At 39.4% G+C, this 27,893-nt stretch overlaps 2 protein-coding genes across 4 annotated transcripts in view; one reads left to right on the top strand and one right to left on the bottom strand.

Moving 5' to 3' along the window:
* Positions 1 to 24,792, bottom strand: part of GSAP (gamma-secretase activating protein) — a 176,079-nt gene extending 151,287 nt beyond the window's left edge. For both annotated transcript variants that reach the window (XM_054692509.1, XM_054692508.1), the window contains exons 1-2: positions 24,625 to 24,792; positions 23,996 to 24,049 (exon numbers count right to left, since the gene is read on the bottom strand). The gene's annotated coding sequence lies outside the window, so the exon portion shown is untranslated. The remainder of the gene's footprint in view (positions 1 to 23,995; positions 24,050 to 24,624) is intronic.
* A 645-nt stretch (positions 24,793 to 25,437) lies between these two features.
* PTPN12 (protein tyrosine phosphatase non-receptor type 12) overlaps positions 25,438 to 27,893 on the top strand; it is a 79,173-nt gene continuing 76,717 nt past the window's right edge. The window contains exon 1 of one of the 2 annotated variants that reach the window (XM_037511030.2): positions 25,438 to 25,784. In XM_037511030.2, coding sequence (XP_037366927.1) covers positions 25,686 to 25,784 — 99 coding nt within the window. In that variant the 5' untranslated portion in view covers positions 25,438 to 25,685. The remainder of the gene's footprint in view (positions 25,785 to 27,893) is intronic. The other variant, XM_037511037.2, reaches the window with a different exon arrangement.

Below are 27,893 nucleotides of genomic sequence, written 5' to 3'. Positions count from 1 at the left end.
AGCGGTTGAGCGCTGGGTTGCGAAGCTGCCCGCGGCCTCTGCGGCGCCGGTTCGATCCCCGGCTGCTCCCCGGCCACAGGAGGAGGGTCCCACATGGTGCGCAGACCTCCCCTGTACTTCGGTCCTTCTGCCTGCTCTGCTCCCTGCTCTGGCTCTGGTGAATTCTCTCACCCTCCCGTGCTTCTGACTGTACCCAGTGCTTGTATAAACAAAACAAAAAACAAACAAATAAGTAAATAAAACATGCCTCTATTAAAAAAAAAAAGATAAAAAAAAAAAAGAAAGCTCTTTCAGCACTAATCCTTAAATGAGGAGTCATGTGAAGCCTACTTTAAGGTTGGTAGAGGCTCCATGGTACCCCCACAACCTACATGCAATGTGAGCAAGTTAGTGAATCATAACCTTGTGAAATTAGTTCATCTTCAAATGGCATTCAAAGGCTGAATAACTGCCAGAGCAAAGTTGTTTTACTCAATATTTCTGAGTGTTCACAGAGAAAATGAGCTATTAATAAGGAATCATAAAACAGAAGATTCCCTGCCTTCTGAGAACTTACAATATTATAAAATAATATAAACAATGGCATTTTAGAGGCATTTTGACACTTATTTTCCAAGAGCCTTCCCAAGTCAGTCCTTTGATATCAGGAGTGATAGGAAAATCCTGCTCAGACACACACAAAAAGCTAACAGACCTAGGGATAAGGATAGTGCTGGACAAACTAAGAGAAAAACCTTTGTCTTTGCCAGAAAGTAAGTTTTTCTGAATCCCTTGACTGTACCAAGTACTACCGAGGCACTTAGATGATCCAGGAGAGTTATCTCTAACCACTGATGCCAGTGAGCTAAAAGAGAAAAATAACAGTTTCCCATAATGTTGTTTAAAGCAATTGGATAATTTTAAAATAAAGGCTCCAGTTATTCTGATTATAGGATCATACACATAATTATTATGAGAAAACAGATGTTAACAGAATGAGAAAATACACTAAGATTGATTAGCCATAAAGTTCATTTAAGAATTGAACTGTCCTGGTAAATTTAACATACTGTTCCACTTTTAAAACTCACTCAAACACAACTATTCAAACAGATAATTCTTGTATAAATCCAGGTGAACTTGCTGCCTTAATGCAGTGCTTCCACTCTAGTTTGGGGCTAGCTTCATTTTGGTTAAAATACCAACATTAGTCTTACCAGTGAATGTGGCTAGCTACATGTGGCAGTCTGCTTATTTATTTACTTGATTCCTCCTTTTTATTGACAAGTCAGGGTAAAGGGTGTTTCTTATGCTTTTCTCATTGAAAATAAAGGGAATTGTGCTTTATCCTGGTTCTATTTCCTGTTTATAGGCTAAAGATGGAATCATCATTATGCTGTGGAAAAAGCTTATATTCTTTTCCTACCACTCTCATGAACAAGATATAACATGGAGGAATTTGTGATTTGTCCTGGCATGTTTGAATATTTATTATGAACAACTATGATCGGGAAAGCAATTTGGTAGTACCTTTTAAAATTAACGTATATGTATACATATCCATTTATATAACAAATTATAGAAATTTATCCTATAGAAAACTTTTATGTTTATTCAAAGATGTATAGAAAAGTATGCTTACCAAAAAAGAAAAGATCTGAATGCGTTTCAATAGGAATATGGTTAAATAAGTTATGGTATATCCATTCACATTGTAAACTACTGGTAAACTTTAAAAGGCATAAAGTAGTCATCAGGTTAAACATGACCAATTGATCACACTAAAATCTCACTGAAACAACAGCACAGGAATAAGACACCACGTAAACCTATGATGACAAAGTAAACAACAGAAGAGGTAAAACTTCTTTAAAAAGAGACTATAGAAGATAGAGGACAAATAACCAATGTAGCAACTTTAAGGAGAAATGACAGCTTAGAGTAAGGGATATGGTAAGAAGGAAACAAGTTGACTGCCTCCCCCCCCCAAAAAAAAAACCCAGCACAGAGTATGAGTTAAAACTTCCCCCTACTCTATCTTAGGAAGCAATTTGAATATATGCTCAAAAAAATTAAAAAGTAAAGTGAGAAAGAGAAGAGATGCTGGACTTAAGTAACATGGGAGCTACCAAGGCAGAATAGGCAAATCTCAGGATGGCAGCTGTGCAGCAGACCTTGAAGCAACTAGTTGTCAGAGAGATCTGGGAGCAAAGTTTCCAGGGAAAAGATGAGGATTCAACAATTTAACTACTATGTTGGAGAATTTAGGAAAAAATAATTAGGAGATATAACTATATAACTAAAGTATATATAGCACAGTATAAAAACAAGGAGGGAAAGGACAATTAGAAACTCCAGGAAGTGATATTTTTTAATCAAAGGAGGCAAAATAAAATCTGTTGGTAAAATGGACTTAGGATTTACAATATATATATGGTAACACTGAGAAATGTTTTAGAATTAGTCGTTACAATAACATGCTCACAATAGCAGAATAATAATAGTAGTCTTTTTTTATAATCAAATATTAGATTACTAATTTCTACATTAAAAATAATCAATGCATAATGAAGGCAAAGATAAACAGCTGGGACTACATCAAATTAAAGAGCTTCTGCACAGCAAAAGAGACAATAACAAAAACAAAGAGAAACCCCACCAACTGGGAGAACATTTTTGCACATAACACTAATGATAAAGGACTGACCACAAAAATATACAAAGAGCTGATAAGACTCAACAAAAACAAAGAAAATAATCCAGTCAAAATATGGGCAGAAGCGCTAAAAAGAAACTTGTCTGAAGAGGAAATGCAAATGGCCAACAGGCATATGAAAAAATGTTCAACATCACTTGGAATCAGGGAAATGCAAATCAAAACTACCATGAGATACCATCTTACACCAGTGAGAATGGCACATATTTAAAAAAAAAAAACTAGCAACAACAAATGTTGGCGAGGTTGTGGAGAAAAAGGAACTCTCCTGCACTGTTGGTGGGAGTGCAAACTGGTCCAACCACTATGGAGAGCTGTGTGGAGATTTCTTGACCTACTAAACACAGAGCTTCCATATGATCCAGCAATTCCACTCCTAGGTATTTACCCAAAGGACACAGAAACATCAATTCCAGAGAGCACCTGCACTCCTATGTTTATCGCAGCACTGTTTACAATAGCTAAGCTTTGGAAACAACCCAAATGCCCAAAAATACATGACTGGATCAAGAAGATGTGGTCCATATACACCATGGAATATTACTCAGCATTCAAAAAAGATAAACACATGCAATTTGCAGCAACATGGATGGAGCTAGAAGGGATCATGCTCAGCGAAATAAGCCAGAAAGAAAAAGAAAAATACCAGATGGTCTCACTCATAGCAGGAATCTAGAAAACTTAAATAAGGGACTAGGAAAAAGAATAAATATATGAAAGAAAATATCAAAATCAACAAACAACTATGAACCAGGGACACTCTATGGGGGGTGGGGGGCGGGGAAAGGAGGGATTGGGGTCAAAATAAGAGGGTTGTAATTGTATGGGGAATATAGAAATAAAATTTAAACAACAAAAACAAGTACAAAAAAAAATCAATGCATGCTTCTTCCATATCAGTTGAGCCAAGAGAGGACAAGTGAGGGGGAAGCTGCAGTTCTTTTTATGACCTAACCTCCACAGTTACACATTGTGAATCATTCCTTTTGTTTGAAGTCATTAAGTCTAGCCTACACCCAAAAGGCTAGACTGTAATTCTTTTTTTATTTTTGTTTTTGTGTAGAAGAACTGGGGTATAGACCAGAGGGGTGGGATGTGAAACACCCCACCAGAGACAGAGTGGGAGCAGAACAGGCAGATCTACTGAAATACAATTCTAAGGGGAGCAGCAGGAGAGACAGGAGAGGTCTGCTGCTGCGCCATGTGGGTCAGCTCCCTGGCCATGGATCTAACTCAGGCCACAGAGGTGATAGCACTGAGACTTAACCCCTAAGCCATCAGGGAGTTTCCTAGACTGCAATTCTTGAAGAAAGGAGTATCAAAGAATTTGAGGAGACAGACTTACATGAGCTCGTAGGCATTCAATTTGAATTTTAAAAATTCCACACCAAACAAAGAAAATCTGTGGGCAACAATTTGTACAAATTTTCTACAAATTTGCAAACCTTTATTTACTTTCTGATATCACAGACGTAGATTTACTGTGTTCCTACACCCCCACTGTTTTCTGTTCTTCCCCCATCTACTCAATAGAGTTAGATTACTTCCTTTGATTAAATATAGAGTCAGTGTTTATACTGTTATGATCATATAAGTAGTCTTCACTACAGGGCCTAGCAGGAGCCTATGACTACATTTTTATTATATAGTGTTAATTTTTCCAAGACAACAATATAATTTTTATATCCAGTGACCATATGCCCCAGATTTTCCAAAACACTTCCCAGTTTAAACAATACATCTCATTGTTACCATCAGGATATTTCAATATGTCATATATGTATCTTAATTTGTGACATAATATGTCACAATCTTTATAGGCACATAGAAGACAGTTCTAAAAGCTTGGTGATTCCATGTAGGTATCCCTGATGGCCATGAAGTGAATGAACTCTTAGTAACCATGCTGCAGTCTTTCCCAAGGAAGTTTATGATTTATATATCAAACAAAACTTGCTGTTTTTTCCATTTTGGGTAAATGCCAACATCACTCATCTACTAGGAGGAACCTGGGGATCATGACTCTTGCCTCTTTCCCTGCCTCCTCATTCAGTAAGACTCAATAGTGTACAGCGTGTCACCCTGTGACCTCACCATTCACCATCCACAGTAAGTCAGAATGGTCTTCTTGAAACAGCAATCCATTCCTGTTATCTCTGCTTTAAAATATTCTTCAGTGATTCCCCAGTGATGTAGAAGAAATAAAACTCAAGTGTCAGCAGACATAGGAAATCTAAACATGTGACTAGTTGGGGCAATTATAATATGGAGAGGTGGGCTGAAAGAGAGAAGACAGAAAGATTTACATTTGCTCATAGGTGTTCAACTTCAATTTTAAAAAATTTACACCAAACAAAGAAAATCTGTGGGCAAGATTCCACCTGTGGGGTGAGAGTTTTAATCCTGTTTACTTACTATCATGGTATAACAAACCTCTTCATTATCTGGTCCCTACAAGCATCCATCCTGCTCTTCAGTTATTCTTAGCTATGCAGAGCTCTCTAAAATTGCCAAGCACAACCTAGTAATTACACACCTGAAAAAATAAAAAATACTAGTTGAAAGGAAACTTGCACTCCCATGTTTACTGCAGCATTATTTACAAATGCCAAGCTACGGAAACAACCTAAGTGCCCCAAAACTGATGAATGGATCAAGAAGATGTGGTATACATACACAATGAAATAATTTAGCAATCAGAAAAGGTAAAACATGCCATTTGTGGTGACAAGGATGGAGTTGTTATCTATGATTCTCGATAAAATGGTCAAAAAGAGTGTTACAAATTGTGTAACACCATAGTCCCCACCATATGGGATATGTTCTAACGCCTATAATTGTGGCTAGTACCAAAACCTATTCATCTATCCAATGTTGTTTCCTTACATACTTATGATAAAAGTTAATTTATAAATTAGGCACAGAAAACGATGAGCAACAACAGTGAACAACAAAATGAAACAATTATACCAATATACTGTAAAAAAATAAAATCAAATCACCAAGCACCTTTGCCCAGTTCACTTCTCTGTCCAGAATGTCCTGCTAGTGAGTTTCTACCCTTCCTTGAAGGTTGAAATGTTACCTCTAGGAATTTTTTCCTGATATACCTAAGCTTAGTATTTCTCTTTCACATTCCAGAACACATAGTTCATAAGCTGTTTAGATACAGAGCTTATCTCACTGCTATAATTACTAGTTTTTATGTCTGCACCATCCAAACAGTTCATGCAGAATATTTATCTTGGTATTCCCAGCATCCTATACAGTACCTACAGCATAGGAACTTGGAAAACATTTGCTGAGTAGAAGACCTGCTTAACTAAAGGTCTGCTTCAGTCAGTATTTTAGAGCTGTAGTTTTAAAATTTTCAAGCACACAGAGTAGGTCTGCCAAACTACTGTCAGAAATATTTTAATGAACAGATCATCTTAGTATCATTTGGCATATTCATTCCTGTGAGCAAATGAAGTGAAAGGAGAGCATCCTAAAGCTTAGCTATTGTAAACAGTGCTGCTATAAACATAGGAGTGCAGGTGTTCTTTGGAATTGATGTTTCTGTGTCCTTTGGGTAAATACCTAGGAGTGGAATTGCTGGATCATATGGAAACTCTATGTTTAGTAGGTCCAGAAATCTCCACACAGCTCTCCATAGTGGTTGGACCAGTTTGCACTCCCACCAACAGTGCACAAGAGTTCCTTTTTCTCCACATCCTCGCCAACATTTGTTGTTGCTAGTTTTTTTAATATGTGCCATTCTCACAACCCAAATGCCCAAAAATAGATGACTGGATCAAGAAGATGTGGTACATATATACCATGGAATATTACTCAGCATTCAAAAAAGATAAACACATGCAATTTGCAGCAACATGGATGGCACTGGAAGGGATCATGCTCAGCGAAATAAGCCAAAAAGAAAAAGAAAAATACCGGATGGTCTCACTCATAGCAGGAATCTAGAAAACTTAAATAAGGGACCAGGAAAAGGAATATAAGAAAGTGAAAATCAAAATCAACAAAAAACTATGAACCAGAGACACTTGTTGGGGGTGGGGGTGGGTGGGGAAGGATTGGGGTCAGAATGGGGCGTTTGCAATTGTATGGGGGAATATAAAAATAAAATTTAATATTAAAAAAAATAAATAAATAAAAAAAAAAAAAAAAAAGAATGGTATAAGCAACAAAAAAAAAAAAAAAAAAAAAAAAAAAAAGGAGAGCATCCTTAGACCCACGTAGAAAGAAACTGAATGGTAAAGGTCAAAAGCCTGGGCTTCCCAGACAAATACATTCCTGGTAAGATCCCAACTTTGCCACCAACAAGTTTTGAGACCTCAGGCAAGTTACTTAATCTCTCTAAACCTGAACTCCTTGTTGTAAAAGGAGTATAATGATAGTAGTTTGTTCATAGGTTATTGTAAGGATTCAGTTAGATAAAATATTTAGAGCATTCATTATAGCATCTGGTACAGCTTAAGCACGTAACACATATTGATAATTTTAGTAGGGTAGTATTTTCAGGTATTCACATTTATTTTTCTCCCCTCCATTTTCCTTTTTCCTTCTCCATAACGCAAAGCTCAATCAGAGAGCCTGTGTTCACTGTAGCAGGGATGGGATTATAACATAGTACAAAGCACAGAAACTTCCAAGTTTTCTGACTTTCATTTTTAAAAGTCCTGGAGAAAATGAGAAGATTGAAGTACAAAGTATTATGGCTATAAATGTGGAGAAGGATTTCCCCAAGATAGGAGTAAATACATCCAGGCTAAGGATGAAGAATAGGTCTACAAACAGGCTTACATTTCTAGGAAAAGAGGAGTCTATTGCTTTGTTTCCTGAAAAGAGAAATTAGGAAGGAAAAATTCCAGTGAAGGAATAATGATATGGTGTGTTGGGTAAACAGGGTCATAGACAACCCCACACAATATTTTCCATATTCCAAGAGCCTCAGAAAACAGCAGGAGAATCCTGGGCTCCTGCAATATCATGTAAGCAAATGACAGTGTTTAGATGTGACTGAGTCACGCTGTATTATATGTTATGTATTGTTGTATAACAAATTATGTCTCCAAAACTTAGTGGGTTAAAGCAACAATAAACATTTATTATCTCACATAGTTGAGTGAGGAATTCAGGATGGCTTAGCTAAAGCTTCTGGCTCAGGGTATCTCCTGGTTGTAGTCAAAATATCAGCTGTGGTTGCAGACATCAGAAGGACTGATTGGGGCAAGAGAATCCCCTTCTTTCTTATCTTACTGAGTGGCACCATACTCCTAATGAGGCAACACAGAAAACAGGAGTCATCCTACAACAGGGCTACAATCCGCTGATTTTACTGAAGTTGTGGATTTGTGTTTTGCTCGTCTGGGTTTTTTGCTGTTGTTCAGGCAGAACTTTCTTAAAACTCTGAGTCTACATTTAAGATTTAGGACATATCACGTAGAAGTAAATTTTGAGCTTCTCTTTTAAAATAAGTTGAGGCAACACCAACATGGAACAACTGAGTAGAGCTAGGCAGCGTCCCATGTAGACTCAGCTGAATTCTTGGTTCAAGTAGTATTCGTAATGGCTGCAATGCATGTGAGGCCCCTTCCATTCGTGTCACTGTCTAGCTTTTGCCGCATATGAGCTTTTGAGTCTTTTCCTAACTCCTTTTTCTCCCTATTCCTCCACTACAATCAATCAAAAAGTCCTAAAGATTCTAGAATTTGTCCATTGTCTCCCTTCTCTCCATATGAATGGCTACATTCTTACTTCAGGATCTCAACCATTGCTCACCTTGACTACTGTTAACAGTTTCACTATCTCTAGTTCCACCTGTCTAGTCCATTATTGACACACCAGTGAAGTGTTATTGTCCTATCTATGGGACTTCACTGGCTCTCCACCATCTACAGGATGAAGTTCAAATTCCTTTAGCATATGGTACCAGGTCATCCATGCCCTGACCCCTGCCCACCACTCCAGGTCTATCTCACTTTACTCCCACAGTGGTAGTCTGTGCTCCAATCTTGCCAAGCAGGTCTGCTAATTAGGTGGATGATTTCAGACCTCTGGATCATGGCTCTCTTTATGCCTAGAATATCCTTATCTTGTTCATTCAACCCAAAGAACAGCATTCTTAACCCTTGAGATTCAGCTCAAGAGTTACCTTCTTTTTGAATTATTCTCTGCCCCATCCCAATTCTGAAGGTAGATATGACCACTACATATGATCACTATTCCCTTCTGTCCCCCAGAAGACTGCTATCTTGGCAGTCTTACCAATTTGTTTACTTACATGTATTCCTATTTATTAGATGGTAAGTCCTGTAAGGGTTGGAACTCTGTCTTAGTTGTCCTTATAGTTCCAGATTCATGCTTGCTGCATATAGTTGCTCAATAATTTTTGGTTGTATGAATAAATATGACTGGGTCTAATGATTACTAACAAGTATGATATTCTCTTAAAAAGGCTGATCATTTTCCTATAACCCTCCTTGCACTACTTTGCTTTTATTTAGGGATTATGGAAGGGTTAAATATTTCAGCTCAGTGCAAACAAATTAACTCAATTCCTGAAATAATAGTGACTTAAATCAATGAGGTTTATCTGTATTAACAATGTTACCCCAGTTTTGTTCTTAAGATACCATATATTACCTCTGACACTTAGGGGCAAATGATTGATAAGTAATTTATGACTCAGGTTAATTATACACACATCAGTGTGCCTTATGGGTATGGCTTATAAATAACACTAGGTTATAGCTGTCAATCCTCTTAATGAGGAAAAGAATACAATAGAATCTTTAGAGAACCAATTATGAATCAACCAACTTTTATAACATAGGGAGAATAAATGGCACTTCTCTAGGAAATAGTCTGTTTTATTTTCTAGAAAATCATGTTAACATAGAAGTAAAAAAAAAATCAAGTCTTCAAAATTTCAGATAAAATGATACAAAAACATCTTCTCTGGAGTTCTAAAGATATTCACTCATTCAATAAATGTTTATTGAGTACCTACTATGTGCTAGGAACTGTTCTAAACTCTAGAGATACTGCTGCCCTTGTAAATAGGACAGAAAGGAAGCCATTACAATATGTCAAGCTGGAATATAAGAAGGAAGCTCAGGGTTGACTATGTAGCACATCAAATAAAACAATTTTTTTCCACCAATACCAATCCACATTTTTTCAAATGTCCTCATGAAGTTTACACTCAAGTATGGTGAGCAGAGAAAGAGTAGAGGACAAGTCAACAGACAAGAAAAAAATAAGTAAAATATTAAATCTTTCCAGAGGGTAATAAGTTCTATATGAAAAATAACAGGGGGAGGGCCTCCCCTGGTGGCGCAGTGGTTGAGCTTGGGGCTGCGAGGCTGCCCACAGCCTCTGCAGCGCCGGTTCGTTCCCCGGCCATGGGCAAGGGTCCCACCAAAAAAAAAGAAAAGAAAAAGAAAAATAACAGGAGGAGTGGAGGGAAAGCTTCCCTGAGAGGGTCGCATTTAAACAGAGCTGAGGGAAAGACACACATGGACACCCCAAGGAAGGGCATTCTATCAAAGGAAACAAATGAGATCCAGAGGTGGGTATATGCCTGGAACGTCCATGGAACAGCTGAGGAGCCAGTGTGGTCAGCGTGCTAGAGCAAGGGATCAAGAATAGTAAATAGTAATTCACTCAGACAGGGACCCCAGGGAAGAAAGGGAAGGAGCAGAATATGGAGAGCAGTGCTACTCTAATCAAACAGGCCCATTGCTCTTTTTATAGCAAATATTTTGTATTCTGAAATTAAATGTAAAGATGATACAACCCATCTACATACTTAACTTCAAAAGAACCAATAAGATGCTGGATGTGACATAAATGAGAAATAAAATATTATCTTTCAATATGTAAATGTTCATATATGAACACTGCAAAAGACATGATGAAATGGTTGAAATCTTTATACTGAATCACGTAAATGGGACAGTTACAAATACAGATTGATAGAGTTGTTTTCTCTCAGAAACTCAGATACCACAAATGGTGATGGTGGTGCTGTCTCTGACATGATATTCCAAAATGGCAAACCTCTGGTAAAATTCTGAAAAGAATTCCCCTCAACCTTCATTCAATTTATGTGATAGTTGTATTTCTGGAAACCAAGAGTATATTAAAACCATACCCCCCAAAATCTGTACTTACATGTAAATGAATTTATAAATAAATAGGCTCAGATTATTATAAACAGGTTTTTCACCCTCAAGAGTATCCAAATGGGCAGTCAAAAGTCATTCAAAGGCACACAAAGGAACTTTTTGTAGTGATGTAAATACCTTGATTGATGTGGTGGTTTCACAGGTGTATACATTTGTTAAAACTCATGAAACTGTATGTTTACAATGGGTGTATTTTCTTTTCTACAAATTATACCTTAAAAATTGATTTTAAAAAAGAAATGTATGCAACAAAAGAGGTAATCCTTTATAGTGAGGGAACTTGCAGGATGGACTAGTGTGTAGCTCAGGCGCCACACTCTAAATGCCACTCCATCATGGTACAACCCAAAATATCATCACAAATTTCTAAAACACACACTAGCTAGCAATTCTATTCCTATTCCCATTGAGAACATTGCATGCCACATCTTTGTAGGATGTGAAACTACAGGAGGTTTCTGAGCAGAGGAGTGATGTGATCTGACATGCTTTAAAAATTGTTCTGACCTGAGGGACAAAGGCAGGCAAGAGCTGATGCAGAGAGTCCAGTTAAAAAACTATCATAAAGGCTCATGAGAAATGACAGTGGCGTGGCCAAGGGCAGCAGCAAAGTGGTAATCATGAGATGTATCATTGAAGATTTTTGTAAGTTTCAAACAGAATCCCAAAGGGCATGTAGAAAATAGAAAAAGCTTCAAAATGTCAATTATATTATAAGAAATAAAAGAGCAATAACTTTCAATATTCTCAACAATACTCATACACTACTACTTCATTATTCAATATAATTTAAAAAACACTTAAAGGTTCTGTCATTTTATATCTAAATATAATATAGCATTATTTTCTGATGAAGTGAGATTCAACAAACATGTTTTTTTAAAACTTTACTTCAGAAAAGTATATTTCTTGCCTAACTAAAATATTTTCTCTTAGCCTTTTCTTTGATAATTTAGATCTTGCAATAATACCTTAGGCTCACTGTAACGAATACCAGTTTGTCATCTGAGACTTTTCCTAAGTGCAGAAATCCTAGAGCTTATGTTGGATTTGTTTTAAGACTAGCACCTACTAAAATGAATTTTTTTAGGCTCTGAGATCACAAATAACTTCTCAAGTTTTGTCTTATTTGCTTAAAATTGAAGGATTGTTAATTGAGGGTTATCATTAATAGATCCCAGATAAAGTTTTATATTTAATGCGCAAATATTTCCCTTAAAAATGCCAAAAATGTATACATCAATGAAGTGATTTCTAAAGTTTGCTTCAGAATAATCCAGTGGGAGAGGGAGTGGAAGGGAGTTAGATGAAACAAGATTGGCCCTATGTTGATAATTATCAAAGCTAATTGATGAGGAATGGGGTGTCATTTAACTATTCATACTTTTATGTCGATTTAAAAATGTTTATAATAAAAAGTTGGAAAAAATATCCAGGATCTGAAGATTCATTCTATATCTGTTGAATAACAGCTATGTGCCAGATGTTTACTAGGAGCTTGGAGGAGATTTATTAGCTATAAGCATAAGATCTCTACATGAAGAAGTTAACCTCCTAGATACATAAACAAATAATGATAAGGCAGTGTACAGCCTATAATATTGGTTTAATGGCATAAAGTGCTCCAGGAACAAAGAAAGGGTGAATGATTCTGCTTGCTGAAAGCAGAGAATCTTCCCCGAGGACTGATGTTCTGATAGGCCCTGAAGATTAAGGAGAACTTTTCTGGGCCTAAAGAGGGACAGGAAGCCGACAAAGAGAAGGCATCATAAATTGGAAAATGATAATAACAAGGCAATAAGAGAAGGATAGAGAAAAGTGAAGAAATTAAAAGGTATGAGAGAACAAGTAATATTTGTATTTTTCTTAGCAGTACCTAAAACGGCACCCGGCAATGTACAGGGTGCTCAAAATCAACCTATTGAGTACATCAACTATTGAGTACATCAACTAAAAGAAAGAGAGGAGGAAAATAGCAGACAGCAGTTTTTAAAATGCAACGAAGGAAACAACTTATGGAATGACAAAAAAAAAAAATTTGCACAATTCATACATCTGATCAGAGTCTAATATCTAGAACACAGAAAGAATTCTTATAACTCAACAGCAAAAAGATAAAGATCCAACTAAAAAATGGGCAAAGGACTAAAGGACTTGAATAGATATTTCTCTAAAGATATAGAACTGGCCTATAAGCAAACCAAAAAATGCTTAATATCATTAGTCATTTGGAAAATGCAAGTCAAAACCACAATGAGGTACCACTTCACGCCCACTAATGTGGCCAATTTTTTTTTTTTAAGTTAAAAAAGGAAAACCACCAGTGTCAGTAAGGATATGGAGAAATTAGAACCCTATGCATTGCTGATGAGAACACAAAATGATGCAGCCACTATGGAAGACAGTCTGGGGGGGTGTGTTCCTAAAAATCCTTAACATAGAATTACCATATAACCTAGAGCTATTGTTTCTGGGTATATAGCCAAAATAGCTGAAAATAGATAAAAAAAAATACATGTATACACAAGTTCAGTGTACCATGATTCACAACAGCTAAAAGGTGAAAACAGAGAGAAAATAGAAAGAGATAACAAAATACATGTCTATATCTATCTATCTATATATAAATGGAGTACTATTCAGTCTTAGGAAGAAAAGTCCTGTCACATGTTGCAACATAGATGAATCTAGAAGATATGCTAGTGGAACAGGCCAGTCACAAAAAAGACAATATGGTACAATTACACTTTGTGTGAGGTATCTAAAGTAATCAAATGCATAGAAACAGAAAGTAGAATGGTGCTTACCAGGGGCTTTAGGGCAGGGTAAAGATGTTTTTGTTTTCTAAGATGAAAAAGTTCTGAAGCTATGTTTCACAACAATGCTCATATACTTAACACTATTAAACTGTATACTTAAAAAATGACTAAATTTTATGTTATACATTTTTTTAATCCCAAGGTTTTAAAAGATACTACTCAATATAACACTGAACACTGAAACAATAAAAATTCAAGATAATATTTATGGGAGAGAAAGGAATTATAAAGGCATCTACATTGTGTAATCTTTTGTATTTAAATAAACTCTAAATATAGCAAATATTAAATAAAATATAAGCAAATATAGCAAATATTGAGAATTGAAATAACCCCTCCTAAAAAAAAGTTACTCTATGTTAAAGAAACTGATAAAAGAGTCATATATGATTCTACTTATATGAAATAATCAGAATAGAAAAACCCATAGTGACACAGCACAGATAGTTGTTGCCAAGGGTAGAATTACTTATGGATAAGGTATTGGATTTACTTTTTCTGGGACAACACTGTGACAGTACTAAATGCCACTGAATTGTTTGATCAAAAATGTTTAATTTTATGTTATGTCAATTTCACCTCAGTTTATAGAATACTTTATTTATTTATTTATTTATTTAAAGAGGCATGTGTTATTTATTTATTTGTTTGTTTGCTTGTTTATATAAGCACTGGGTACAGTCAGAAGCGCGGGAGGGTGAAAGAATTCACCAGAGCCAGAGCGGGGAGCAGAGCAGGCAGAAGGACAGAAGTATACTGCTGAGGGGAGCAGCGGGCGGCAGGAGAGGTCTGCGTGCCATGTAGGACCCTCCTCTGGTGGCCGGGGAGCAGCTGGGGATCGAACCGGAGCGGCAGAGGTCGCGGGCAGCTTCGCAACCCAGCGCTCAACCGCTGCGCCACCGGGGAGGCCCAATTTCACCTCAGTTTAAAAATAAAAAATGAGAATGAGAAAATTTCAAGAGGAATTCATTAAAAAGGGTCAAATACTGCAAAAAAAGTCATAAACGAAGAGGTCATTATATCCAGCAAGCAGGCGATCCTTTTAGGAGAAATATGCCATGTTGCAGGTCACAAACAATGGGTTTGTGGAGCAGTTGATGGGAATCTTGAGCATTTTATAATATTGGGAGTCAGAAGAGAAGGAATGCTGAAGATATAAAGGAGACATTCATACAGCGAGAGAAGTAAGAAAAGAGGACAGAGAGGAGACACGAAAAGAGACTAGCCTCAGAAAGGATTAAGTAGCTTACATGCAAGTATAGAAGTTTGTGATTTCCATATTTTATTTGGAAAGAGGAGAGACTGAATGAGTTGAAACTTGGTAACTCCTATATTCTCTAGGAATGAGGAAGTAGGGTGTAGGGCTTGAGGAGTCATGGGAGTTTATCAAGAATGAATAATAGGGCTGCCCAGGCAGCTTTGAGGGCTTTAGTGGACATCATAAATCAACCACACACTATCTCTCCCTCTCTCCCTCCCTCCCTCTCTCTCTCTCTCTCTCTCTCTCTCTCTCTCTCTCTCTCTCTCTCGTACACACACACAAAACCACAAGTACAAATTCTGTTAAAAGTATTGCATAATTAATATTGCTCATCAGAAATAAAACCTCTGCATACTATTATCTGTATGACACATGATAGGAGATACGTGACATCTTTATGAACATACTTTTAAAAGTCTTTATGTGCTATGTAACCAAAAGATCAGTTGGGTAATTGGAGAAAGAGAGCAAAGTGAAATCCAGTGAAGACACATTAAATATCAGATATTCAACTAGGAAAAGAAAGTGAAAGTTTCACAAGTTACTGGTGAAGAGAGAGATAAGCAAATACTTCACAAGAATTTTGAAATAATAGAAATATTTAAAAATTGATGAGAGGGTAGATAATAATTGCTGTATTAAAATATATAGCTCATAACTTTGATAAAGAAAATACATAAACCTTAAAGTTTAAAATGAGCTATGTTAAAAGTATACTTTTAAAAAGTAAACTGCTGGATACAAAAATCAATACACAAAAATCAGTTGCATTTTTATATGCAAACAATAAATCAGAAGAGAATTTTTTTAAAATATCATTTACAATTGCACTAAAAAGAATGAAATACCTGGAAGTAAATTTAAAGAAGGAGGTGAAGAACCCATATACTGAAGACGTTAAGAATTGTTAAAGGAAATTTAAAAAAAATACAAAGAAATGGAAAGATCCTGTGTTCACCGATTAGAAATAAAAACACTGTTAGTGTGGGCATGTTACATAAAGCGTTTTACAGGTTCAGTGCAATACCTACCAAAATCCCAACGACTTTAAGGAAACAGAACAAACAATTCTAAAATGTGTATGGAACCACAAAAGCCATGAATAGCAAAAGCAATCCTGAGAGAAAAGAAGAAAAATGGAGGTATCACATTCCTTGAGCAAACTATACTATACAGAGAGTAATCAAAACATTATGGTATTGGAACAAAAACAGAAACAAAACCAATGGAACAGAGAGCCCAGAAACAAACCCACACAAATATGGACAATTAATCTGACAAAGGAGCCATGACCACACAGTGGGAGAAAAAAGAGCCCCTAACAAATGGTGCTGGGGAACACAGCCACACCCAAAGGGAAAAAGAAAAAAGAAACTAGATCCTTACTTAACTCCACACACAAAGATTAATTCAAAATAGATGTAAAATTTGAACGTAAGACTTGAAAAATATAAAATACTTAAAGAAAATACAGGTGATACATTCTTGGGCATCAATCACAGAGAAATATTTGGGGATACAACTCCTATGGCAAGGGAAACAAAGGCAAAAATAAATAGCATTATAACAAATTAAAAAGTTTTTAAACCTCAACAAGAAACCACCACAAAAAAAAACAATAAAGCACCCTATGAACTGGCAAAGATAGTTGCACATCACTCATCTGATGAACAGCTAACTTCCAAAATACATAAAGAACTCCTACAACTCAACAACAAATAATCCAACTCAAAAATGGGCATAAGAGGGGTCTCCCTGGTGGTGCAAGGGTTAAGTGTCAGCATTATGAAGCTATCTTGGCATCCACTGCCGCAAGAGTTTGAGCCCCAGCCAGGGAGCTAACCCACATGGTGCAGCAGACCTCTCCTGTCTTGCCCGCTGCTCCCCTCAGCAGTGTATTTCAGTAGATCCACCTGTTCTGCTCCCTACTCTGTCTCTGGTGAATCCTCTCATGCCCACCCCCCCCCTCGCCGTGCCTCTGGCCTGCACCCCAGTTCTTGTATGCATAAATAAATAAATCTTTTTAAAAAATGGGCATAAGAAAGGCCTAAATAGACACTTTTCCAAAGAAAACATTTAGATTGCCCGCAGACTCATGAAACAATGTTCAACATCACTTATAATAAGGGAAATGTGTATCAAAACCGCAATGAAATACCACCTCACCCCGATGAGAATGGTGTATATTAAAAAAAAATGGAATCAATGTATGATGGCAAGAATGTGAAGAAAAAGGAACCCTGATACGCTGTTGATAGGAAAGTAAATTAAATTGGTACAGCCTCTTTGGAAAACTGTATGGAGATACCTTAACAAAACAGAAGTGAAAACACCATATGATCCAGCAATACCACTGCTAGATATTTTACACAAAGAATATGAAAACGGACACAAAAGGATCTATGCACTCCTGTGTTTACAGCAGCAGTATTCACGATAGTCAAGTGCAGGAACCAACCTGAGTGTCCAAAGAGAAAATTGGATGAAGAAATTGTGGAATACATACTCAATGGAATACTACTCAGCTGTTAAAAGAAAAAAAGCTAAAAGCATGCTCTGGGGGACAAAATGGATGCATCTTGAGGTGATTATGCTAAGTGAAATAAGTCAGAAGTAAAAGACAGATCCTGAATGCAATATACTGGTTGTCAAAGGGGAAGGTGAGGATAAGGAGGTTCAGTTAGGGGAAGGTAACGTACCTGGGTGGGAATTTTGGTGGAGGATGAAAGAAGCATGTGCACACATGGCAGTGTGAAAATGTACCCCCAAAAGATATAATTATGTAAATTAATGACATTAATAAAATTTAAGAAAAACATTTAAATAAAAAGTAACTAGAAGAGCATATTAAAAGGAAATTTATAATTTTAAAATAATAAATGCTTATTAGTTGAAAGCTAAGAAAAATGAGCAACTAGCTATTAACAGTAAACACATTTAATTAAATTTTCAGCTAGTGGATGAACTTGAATAGGGCTACAAAATGGACATCTTAAAACGTGATAGATACTGATGAGACAAAGGTATTTGTCTAATGACTTCACTAAATAACATAATACAGTGTGCATGATAGTACCTTGTGGGATTCTATGGGCATTAAAAGATTTTTGCATAATGTTATGATGAATCTTGGAAATGAAATTTCCCTCCATAGATTAGTTTAGACTTGAATAACTCTATAAGACCATCAATTACTTATATTTGACCACGGGCCTAACAATCGAGGGGGTCAGTTGCTGAAATATGAAATGGAAAGTTTTTCACAAAATAGTGAATGTGACAAAAAGATAAAACCACATTGGAACTTTAAAAACAATATATATTTTTTACTTTGATAAAATATCCCTAACATAAAACTTACCATTTTAACCATTTTTAAATATACAGTTCAGTGACATATTAAAACCATACACACTGTTGTATAATTATCATTACCAGCCATCTCCTGTACTTTTTCATCATCCCAAGGAACACAACTGATGTATTCATATGACAATGAAAAACACAAAGCACAAAATTTGCCTTCTTATCCATTTTTAAATGTATAGTTCAGCAATGTTAAGTATATTCACATTGCTGCGAATCAGATCTCCAAAACTTTGCCGTCTTGTAAATCGAAACCCTATATCCAGTAACAAACTCTCCCTTTCTGCTGTCCTGCAGCCCGCCACTGGTGACCACAATTCTATTTTATGTTTCTATGAATTTGAATACTTTAGATACCTCATATAAGTAGAATCACAATTTATTTTTAATTGTAAATATTAGCCATCTCTCAATGAAAAGGATTTTTGACTTGTTTTGGTTAGTTTTTGCTTGATAGTTTGATCTGAGCCCAATCAATGCAGTGGATGGCTTTTGTATGATATAATATTTCATGGCATAATATTTCATGGCATATCATATTTTGTATGATATAATATTTCATGGCATATTTCTCCTAAAAGGATCGCCCTTGTTAATAATCCAGTTCTGCATACAGCAACTAAACACCATTAAATTGAAGGATCACTGATTAGATGCTTACGTAGTACTTGACTTTGAAGTTATTTATAAAATTTTAATTTTTCTCTGAATATTAAACCAAACAGCATAAAAAATGAGATGGAAAAGTTAGAGAAGAGGGCGAATTTAACTACTGCATTCTCCGCAGTAAGCATGTATTATTATACTAGTTAGCTTTTGTTGTGTAACACTCTGAAGTTTTCATACAGTGAAATGTCACCTTTGTTTTGGTTCCAGTTCTGTATGACCTTGGGCAAATAATTTAATTTCTCCAAGCTCAGGTATTATTATCCCCACCAATATTCTAATGCAAAAACAAAGATGGGGATAATAATACCTGACCCACCTACTTTAGGGTATAGTTATTAGAAAATGGAATATTATGTGAAAAAGCTCTAAAATATGGAGATCTAGAATTATATACTAGGTCTGAAGCTATCTAATTCTTTGCAAATGTCTCTCCATTTTTACGTATTTCTAAAAATCTTATGCTCTTCTAAACTAAAAAACTATGCTCCTTTTCCCCTTGTCCCCTGCCTATTAGAATACATATTTCAACAATAAACACACAGATTAAAAAATGTTTAACAGCTTTTTTGCTGTGACCAGATCTAGGAATGAGGGAGTAAGGGATACCAGGAGTGAACCAGAGAAGAATTTCCCTCCCTTCTGTCTTATTCACCCTCCCATAACTTCTTAGCTATGAATCCATTAGTTTGAGAGTAGAGAGAGGACTGAGGGATGTAGGATGAAATGACAGCTTATTTTTAGAAGTGCTACTTTAGGAGAATCTCAGGAATGGCTTGAATCTTCATCTGTAGTTTTACTTAAATTACAACAGGTATAAAAGTGTTGTGACTCAGTGGTTTATGCAACAAGCTGGAAACTCAGGACCTGTGGGTTCTGGCTATGCGTCTGACATTTGTTTTTTTACAAGTGAACTAGCCATGTTCACTCCTACGTTTTATTTAGTTTTTCATCTGTTAATGAGGACAGTGATACCAAACTGCTTCCCAGGATTGTTAAAAAAAAAAACCAAAAAACAGGATCTGTAATGCTATGAAATGCGTAACAAAGGTAGCTCTTAAGAGAGAAAAGCTGTAAACACACTCTGTTTTTCCACAGATTTAAAGTATTACTTTAAAGCATGACTTTCACCTTGCTGGGGGGGAAAGGGATACTGTGAATATAAAACCAGGTAGATAATCCTGAAACTTCTTTTGGATTATTTGCTTTAAACTTTCCCACAAGTATTAAGAAGAGGAGAGATTTTTAAAAATGGTATCTGGCTTTCTTCTCATGTATTCATCATGTATTACCCAGAGCAAAGGCAGTGAATAAGAAAAGAGCCTCAAGAAGACACAGGAGGTGAAAAAGTAAAAAGTCCAGAAATCATTGATTCTTTGTTTAATCAGTTCTTATTTTTATGTTTTTTTTTTTTTTTAAAGATTTATTTATTTATGCATACAAGAGCTGGGGCACAGGCCAGAGATGTGGGGGGTGAGAAGATCCACCAGAGACAAAGTGGGGAGCAGAACAGGCAGACTGACTGAAATACACTGCTGAAGGGAGCAGTGGGTGAGACAGGAGAGGTCTGCCTCACCATGTGGGTTTCTCCCTGGCCGGCCAGGGATCAAGCTTGGTGCTGCAGAGGCTGCGGATTGCTTCATAGTGTGGTGCTTAACCCCTTGTACCACCAGGGACAAGTGTGATGTGTAGTATATTACTCTCAAACAGCACATTGAGACACCACCAGGCAGCTTCCCTCTATGGAAACTAACTCTTAGAGAGGTTAAATGACTTGCCCTGAGTAAAAAATGGAGCAAGTTTTTGAACCTTCATCTCTCTGAGTTCACAGCCCATGTTTTTTATTATTTCCCCAGTCTGTTTCAAGAAAAGCAAAATTTATTCATGGAATAAAAGTCATCCAAATCTATCCCAGAAGAATACGAAAAAGTCATAGGTTGCTCTAGGGATCCTCTTCGGCAATCCCATGGCCACATGGTAATAGCCTGACATCTCTAACTATCTCTGCATGTGTGCTTAACTATCCTTTTCTTTTCTTTTTTTTTTTTAAAGATTTATTTATTTATTTATACAAGCACTGGGTATATAGTCAGAAGCGCAGGAGGGTGAGAGAATTAACCAGAGCCAGAGCAGGGAGCAGAGCAGGCAGAGGGACAGAGGTACACTGCTGAGGGGAGCAGCGGGCGGCAGGAGAGGCCTGCACACCATGTGGGACCCTCGCCTGGAGGGCCGGGGATTGAACCGGCACTGCAGAGGCTGTGGGCAGCTTCGCAGCCCAGCGCTCAACTGCTGCGCCACCAGGGGAGGCCCATAATTATCCTTTCTTGACTCACCATATTCTTTACACTTTCTGCTCTTTCATGAGAATTCAGTGTGCCAAATCCCTCATTCCACTCCACGACACTCAGCTTCAGTCCTTGCCGTTTAATGACTTTTTCCCTCCAGGTTTCTAAGTTCAGATTCCCAACAGTGAGAACTGATTGGTCTAGATCATGTTTCGACACCAGGCCATGGGTCACTGGCCAGGCTACATGGATTGGTTAACTTGGGTCAAGTGCCCAGACCCTTGGGTGGGGCTGAGGTTAGGCAGAGCAGTCAAGTTCCTCAATAATTTGGGTAAAAGTAGGGAAGCATTATGAAACCTAACCTGTCATGTGCCATTTTTTTAAATTTCCCAACAAGATTTACTTCCCCCTTTTTTTAAATTTGCCTGTTTCTGTGAAAGGTACTGCTATTCTTCCTACCACCTAGATTGAAAGTCAAAAAGGTTTTGATTAAGATTTATTTTATTGGAAAAGTAATACTTGGATATAATAAAATATTTAGCATATTAAAAAGTATACACATTGAAAATTGTTTATTAAAAATTTTCAAGGCCCTCTAAAGGCAAACCCAGCAGTTTGTGAAACTTCCTCCAGGAAAACTGTTATGTTCAAGCATTTTATCCACATTCTAATTTTTCATAAATGGAAAAATTCCATAAACATAATGCCTGGCCACCTTCTTTCATTTAATAAATAGAGCATGGGACCTATTTTATATCAACATATATCTTTTTCATTTTATAATGGCATTATAGAACTTAGGTATGTATATCATCTTGCTGCTTAATACCTTTTGATAGACAGATGCATTGTTTCCACTCTTGCCATTACAAGCAAGGCTGTAATAAGCAAATATGTTTGCACACAGCTGTAAATATATCTATACATTTTTCCATCATAGCATGCATGATGTTTCTATTTTAATACCTTTATGTCCAAATTGATTCCAAAGATGTGTCCATATCTCTTTCCATCTGTGTGTGAAAGTGTTCAATTGACTATGTAATGCACACTACCTTGCATTTAGTCAAACTTCCTGACCTCTCCCGATATGGTAACTTCAGTCATTTTTAATTCTACCTTCTTTCTTGCCCTCTAAATCAGTTAGTCACCTAATTCTATGAGTTCCTTCAGACTCCTCTCCATCTATATCTTTGTAATTGTAGCACTATCAGCTTTGTGTCAGTTTTTTTTTTTTTTTAAGATTTATTTATTTATTTATACAAGCACTGGGTACAGTCAGAAGCGCAGGAGGGTGAGAGAATTCACCAGAGCCACAGCGAGGAGCAGAGCAGGCAGAAGGACCCAAGTACACTGCTGAGGGGAGCAGCGGGCGTCAGGAGAGGTCTGCGCGCCATGTGGGACCCTCCTCTGGTGGCCGGGGAGCAGCCGGGGATCGAACCGGCGCTGCAGAAGTTGCGGGCAGCTTTGCAACCCAGCGCTCAACCGCTGTGCCACCAGGGAGGTCCTTCGTGTCAGTTTTTGATGCTTCATATATTGACTTCCAGTATATCTCATTCCTTTTTCCCCATTTAATCACCTTTTATCCCAAAAGTACTAGATTAATATTTTTCTAATTTTGATTCTATACTCAAAAACACCTTTGGTGGCTCACACACCAACAATATCTAGTCCAAATCCTTACCCAGGCCTTCTACGCACTCCAGATTCTAGTCCAATCTACTCTAACGCCTTCACACATAATCAAAAGTTCTGCTCCAAACTTCTGATTTGTCACCTTCATACTTTCAGTTACATCACTTCCCTTGCCTAGGAGTTGTTCTTCCTATTTAAACTTACTTAATTTTATTTATACTTGAAGGTCCATCTGTGTGACCATCTCATGTTCTGACAATTTGGTTCAATTTTTTCTTCTCAAAATTGTACCACTCATTCGTTTTCTGTATTACTTATTTGACATTTACAACTTAACTAAAAGGTTGTTTTTTCTGTCTCCTGAACTAAGGTATCCCTAAAACATATTTGTATATCTTTCACACATACACGTATATCGCAATCGTTCTAAATCTGTGGCATGCTCAAAAAATATCTGTAGATTGAAGCACGACCTGAAAACTAAATATTAAAAAGTAAGTACTGCTAAGACTTTCCAAAACAGCTGAAATCTATAACATCAGATGCCAAAGGTGGCTGCTAAGAACTCAAAAAATATTCAAGAGTGGCAAGAAACAAAAAGTTTGCCAATAGGAGAAAAGACTAAAGAAAAAGATCACTGTTACACTAGTCAAAACAGGACTCTAGTGCAAACAAGTAACACTTCCCACCAGATTGTCACTAGACTGTTAAACAATTTGTCTAGTATATAGCCTTTATTAGTTACCATCTGGTTTGCACATTCTTAGTCATATTAAAAAGTCATATTCTTAGTCATATTACAAGTGGCACACTCCTGAGCATCTACCCATTTCTTGGACTAGAGTCTAATATTACTCCCAGGTCTGAGAGAAAAGGGGTCTCTTCAATGAGCTATACTGGTAGGCAATCACGCAAAGAATTTAACCCTTTCATTCATGCAATGAAATTGAGTCTAAGTATCTGGTTCAAGCAAAATACTCCAGACCCGTGTTTCAAATAAACTATTGGAAATTAAGCTATTCCTTTAACTGAATTTCTAAAATGCCGAACAAAACTTGATCTATTTACACACATACCTGTACATAAATGCAAAGAAGAGACTTGGAAGGTCACATCTGAACTGCCTATTTCTGAGGAGAGGAGTGAATTGGTATACATTAGTTGTATTAAACAGAAATATTGTTAAAGAGCAAATTGTATCTTGCTAATCATATGTATTTACCATATACATTTTATTTAAAGAGTTTATCATTAAATCCCATGGTGTTTGCAAACATTCATTTAGGGGAAGGGGGACCTACCACTGATATTCCTGTCTAAACCAAATTCCCTGATCAACCCGATCTGTAAGTAAATATTGGCCGTGGGTAAAAGTGACCAAAATAAGTCCACGGATCAAATCCTTCACTTGTCATTTTATCCCAAGTCTACATTCCTCAGTGAGAGGTAATAGGGTATTGTCATGAGTTAAAGGTTTTGATTTCTAGTTTTGGCTTTACTAAGAAAATGCTGGGGGACCCTGGGCAAAGTACTTCCTTTGCAAAATTAGAGAATTAGTCCATCCTGTGATAGAAAGTCTTTTATTCAGTTCTTAAGTGTTGCCAATCTAAAGGGAACAAGAAAAATTCCCTCCCATCCACCAAATACTAAGTCCCTCCCCCCACGTATATGTATTAGGGCGCGCCTAAGAAGCTGAGGAGCTCACTTGCCAGGGTTTAGAAGGGTTCGCAAAAGGCAAAAGTCCTTTCACTCAAGAAGTATTTCGTTTTCTTGGCCGCCGTCATTCTCAGACATGTCAAGGTCTAATTGCCGCCAACCCTCAATGAGCCACGAGTAAGACGAAGACACACCAGCGGCGACCGTCAAGACGCTACTACAGCTCCCAGCATGCCTCTCTCTCCACGGCCGCCCCCCCGCCCCCCCGGTCGCCCCCCCCCGTCACCTCCCCTCCCCGTTCCTGGACTCCTGCCGGCCGGGACTTCTAGTACCAGCCCACAACTAGGGGCGGCGCGGGAGCTCTAGAAATACGCTCTCCCTCCTAGTAGGCAGAGACTTCAAGTGTCCACGACCGTCCTACTCCGACACACTAGCGTTTCCACCGCCCAAAGCCGAAACCCCTGCGCCCTCTGCCCCTCAGAACGTCGCGCTGCCCACCCAGGGCCACGCCCCGGAAATGGAGTCACGTCGCCCAGCCTAAGGCCGAATTACGTTGGGGCTGGGACCGGCGGGACGGGCTGGGGGGCGTGTCCGGGGGCGTGGCGAGCGGGGGCGGATCCGTGCGGCGTTGCTTTTGGGGGCGGGGCCGCGGCGCGGGGCCGCGCGTCTGGTGGCGGCGGGGGCGCGCCCGTGGGGAGAGGCGGCCCCGGCTGCTAGTGGAACGGGGGGCGAGGAGGAACCGGGAAGGGGGGGCAGGGCGAGCGGAGAGCCTTGTTCCTGAGGCGGTGGCTGCGTCTCCGACCGTAGAGGAGAGGGCGGGGAAGGAGGATGGGGCAAGCTGGGGGCTGGGGCTGGCGTTAGCCGCAGCGGCTCGCGTCGTCCTGTGGCGCGGCGGCTGCCCCTGGAAGTTGGAGTGTCGGGAGCCGGGCGGGTGCAGCCGCGGCCGCCGCCTTGAGCGGCGGGGAGCAGCGGGGCGCAGCGGGGTTGGCGGGGGTCGGGAGGGGGGGGCCGGGCTGGGGGAACGAGCTGGGGAAGACGGAGCGGGCTCTGCGCCGGGCAGGCGGGCGGCGGCGGGGGGGCCAGCGACCGCAGCCGGGGGGCCGCGGGAGGATGGAGCAAGTGGAAATCCTGAGGAAATTCATCCAGAGGGTCCAGGCCATGAAGAGTCCGGACCACAATGGGGAGGACAACTTCGCCCGGGACTTCATGGTGAGTCCCTCCCCTCGCTGTCGCCTCCCCTCGCCGGCACCGGAGCCCCCCGCCGCCGCCTGGCCCGGCCGGCCCCGGCCGCCTGCGCTTTGTGTGCGGCCGCGAGCCGCGGGGCGGAGGGGGCGCACCCCAAGCCGGAGGCCGGCGGGAGCTGAGGCCGCCTCCGCGCCTCGGCCTCCCTTCCCCTCCTGCGGCGTCCGCGGCCCCCTCCGCGGGCGCTCGGGACGCCCTGGGAGCGGCCGAGCCCGCACCCGCAGCGCCGCCCGTGACCACCTATTGTTTCTCGGGCCGGGAGCTGCAGGCGTGTGAGGTGCAGGCCGGAGGGGGCTCGAGTCTCCTCACGTCCCCGTGCACCCTGCCCCTCCTGGGAGGGTCGAGGCGGGGTGTCTCCCCCGGGCGGAACGCGCTCGGGCTGGCGGAGGAGCGGGAGTGCCCCGGGTGGCAGGAACTCGTGGGGTCCCTTAACGCGGGCTGGCCGCAGAGGTGGACCAGGTGGGACGTCTGCAGTTTCTAGGTTCGAAATGATCCCCAACCTTTGGGAAAGGATTGCCCCTCAGGAATCTTGTGGTTTGCCAGATTACCCTTTCTCTCCGTCCTGGCTCTTCTCTCCTGAGACCGAGGCTAGAAGTGGTGTTGGGGTGAACGTGACTTCAGGTTGGGGGGGGGATGGGGGTCAGTGTGAGTCTGTGGGGAGGGGGTGGCGATCCTGAGCGAAACCTACTTAGGACTCCCTAGGGAATATTGCCGAAGGCGGAGGGGATGTGACTATCACTTCCTATCCGGGGTGGGGGTGGGGAACATGGGAACAATAGTCCTGGTGGGGCGGAGGCGATGATTCGGGCCGAAGCCCTGAACTAGGAGATAACCTTCCCAGCCTCCCCCCGCCCCCCCCTTTCCGCCCTCGGCTTGTGCAGGCTAGCAGGAGAGGAGGTTAAAAGTCTTGTTCGTAAAATTGCTCTAGACACATTATTGTGAGAGGGGGTCAGGTCCGAAGGCGTGGGACCAGAAGTCGACTTCCTACATTGCCCCCCCACCCTTTATTTTTCTACTGGACAATGTTCCCTTTAGGGTTGTTTCCCGGCTTAGGAGGCGGTGGTTGCGGCGGCTGCTCCTACGGATATTGCGCAAGACTGGGGCGTTGGAAACCCTGGAGGTCTGGGGAATGGAAAAGGAAGTCGGACTTTGGGAAGTGGTTGCTCCTTCGCTTTGGCGGCGTAGGGAGATGGGAAATAAGCAAGGGCAATTTTTGCACCTGAGCAAGATACACCTCCAAGAATAATCATTTGAGTCTGAAATTCTGGGCCGTGAAAAGGATACACAGTTAATGGATAAAAATGAATGGGCAGCAAACATTGGCTAGTTTTTCTTTCAAAGTACAATAATTGTTTACAAGGTGCAGGTGACATGACTGCTGGAATACTTTTTCACATTTTAAAGAGACTTCTGTCTAGTAAAGGTTTAGCACTAAAATTAACAGCTTATAAAAATAGATCATTAACCTTACACAATATTCTGATAGTATTGTTGAGCTTGTGATAAAGGATAGGAGGGAGGTTTTGTTCGTATCTTTTTTGACGATGGAAAAATATAGATTGAATGATTTGTGCCTTATTTGAAACACTTTCTCTTGGTATTTAGCGCACATATTTTTTTAATTTAATTTTTGACCTGAGAAGGGTAAGGAAGTATTTCCCTTCCTACTATTGAGAATTTTGTGTTGGTATCTTTGAATGGTGTCATTTACCATAGTTGTAGGGAGTCCCCTTTTTACTACTCTCTAGCAAAAATAGAAGTAAATGTTTACTTAAAATGTTTAAAGCTGGTCTTTATGTTCTTATTTAAACTGGAAGAAGAGGTGGTGTGATCCCTGGCCGCTTCTTGTTTGCATGCTAGTCATCTTGTTATCCCTAGGCATATCCTGTCAGGAAAGAGCATTGTTTGGTGATGCAGGCTATCAAGCAGGTGCCCAGTCTCTGAACTCCTGTACAGGGGAAGTAACCTTAGATTCGTGCTTTAGGGATGAGTCAGGGATTCCTGTTGGAGATTTCTTTTCTCAAGGATCATTAAGAGTTTCCTTTTCCTTCCATAATGCCTAGGGATAGCTAGGTG

The sequence above is a fragment of the Talpa occidentalis genome, unplaced genomic scaffold (genome assembly GCF_014898055.3).
Source record: "Talpa occidentalis isolate TD23 unplaced genomic scaffold, MPIMG_talOcc4v2.1, whole genome shotgun sequence".
NCBI lineage: Eukaryota > Metazoa > Chordata > Mammalia > Eulipotyphla > Talpidae > Talpa > Talpa occidentalis.
Note: the sequence above shows the minus strand (reverse complement) of the source record. Positions and strands in the feature narration are given on the sequence as shown.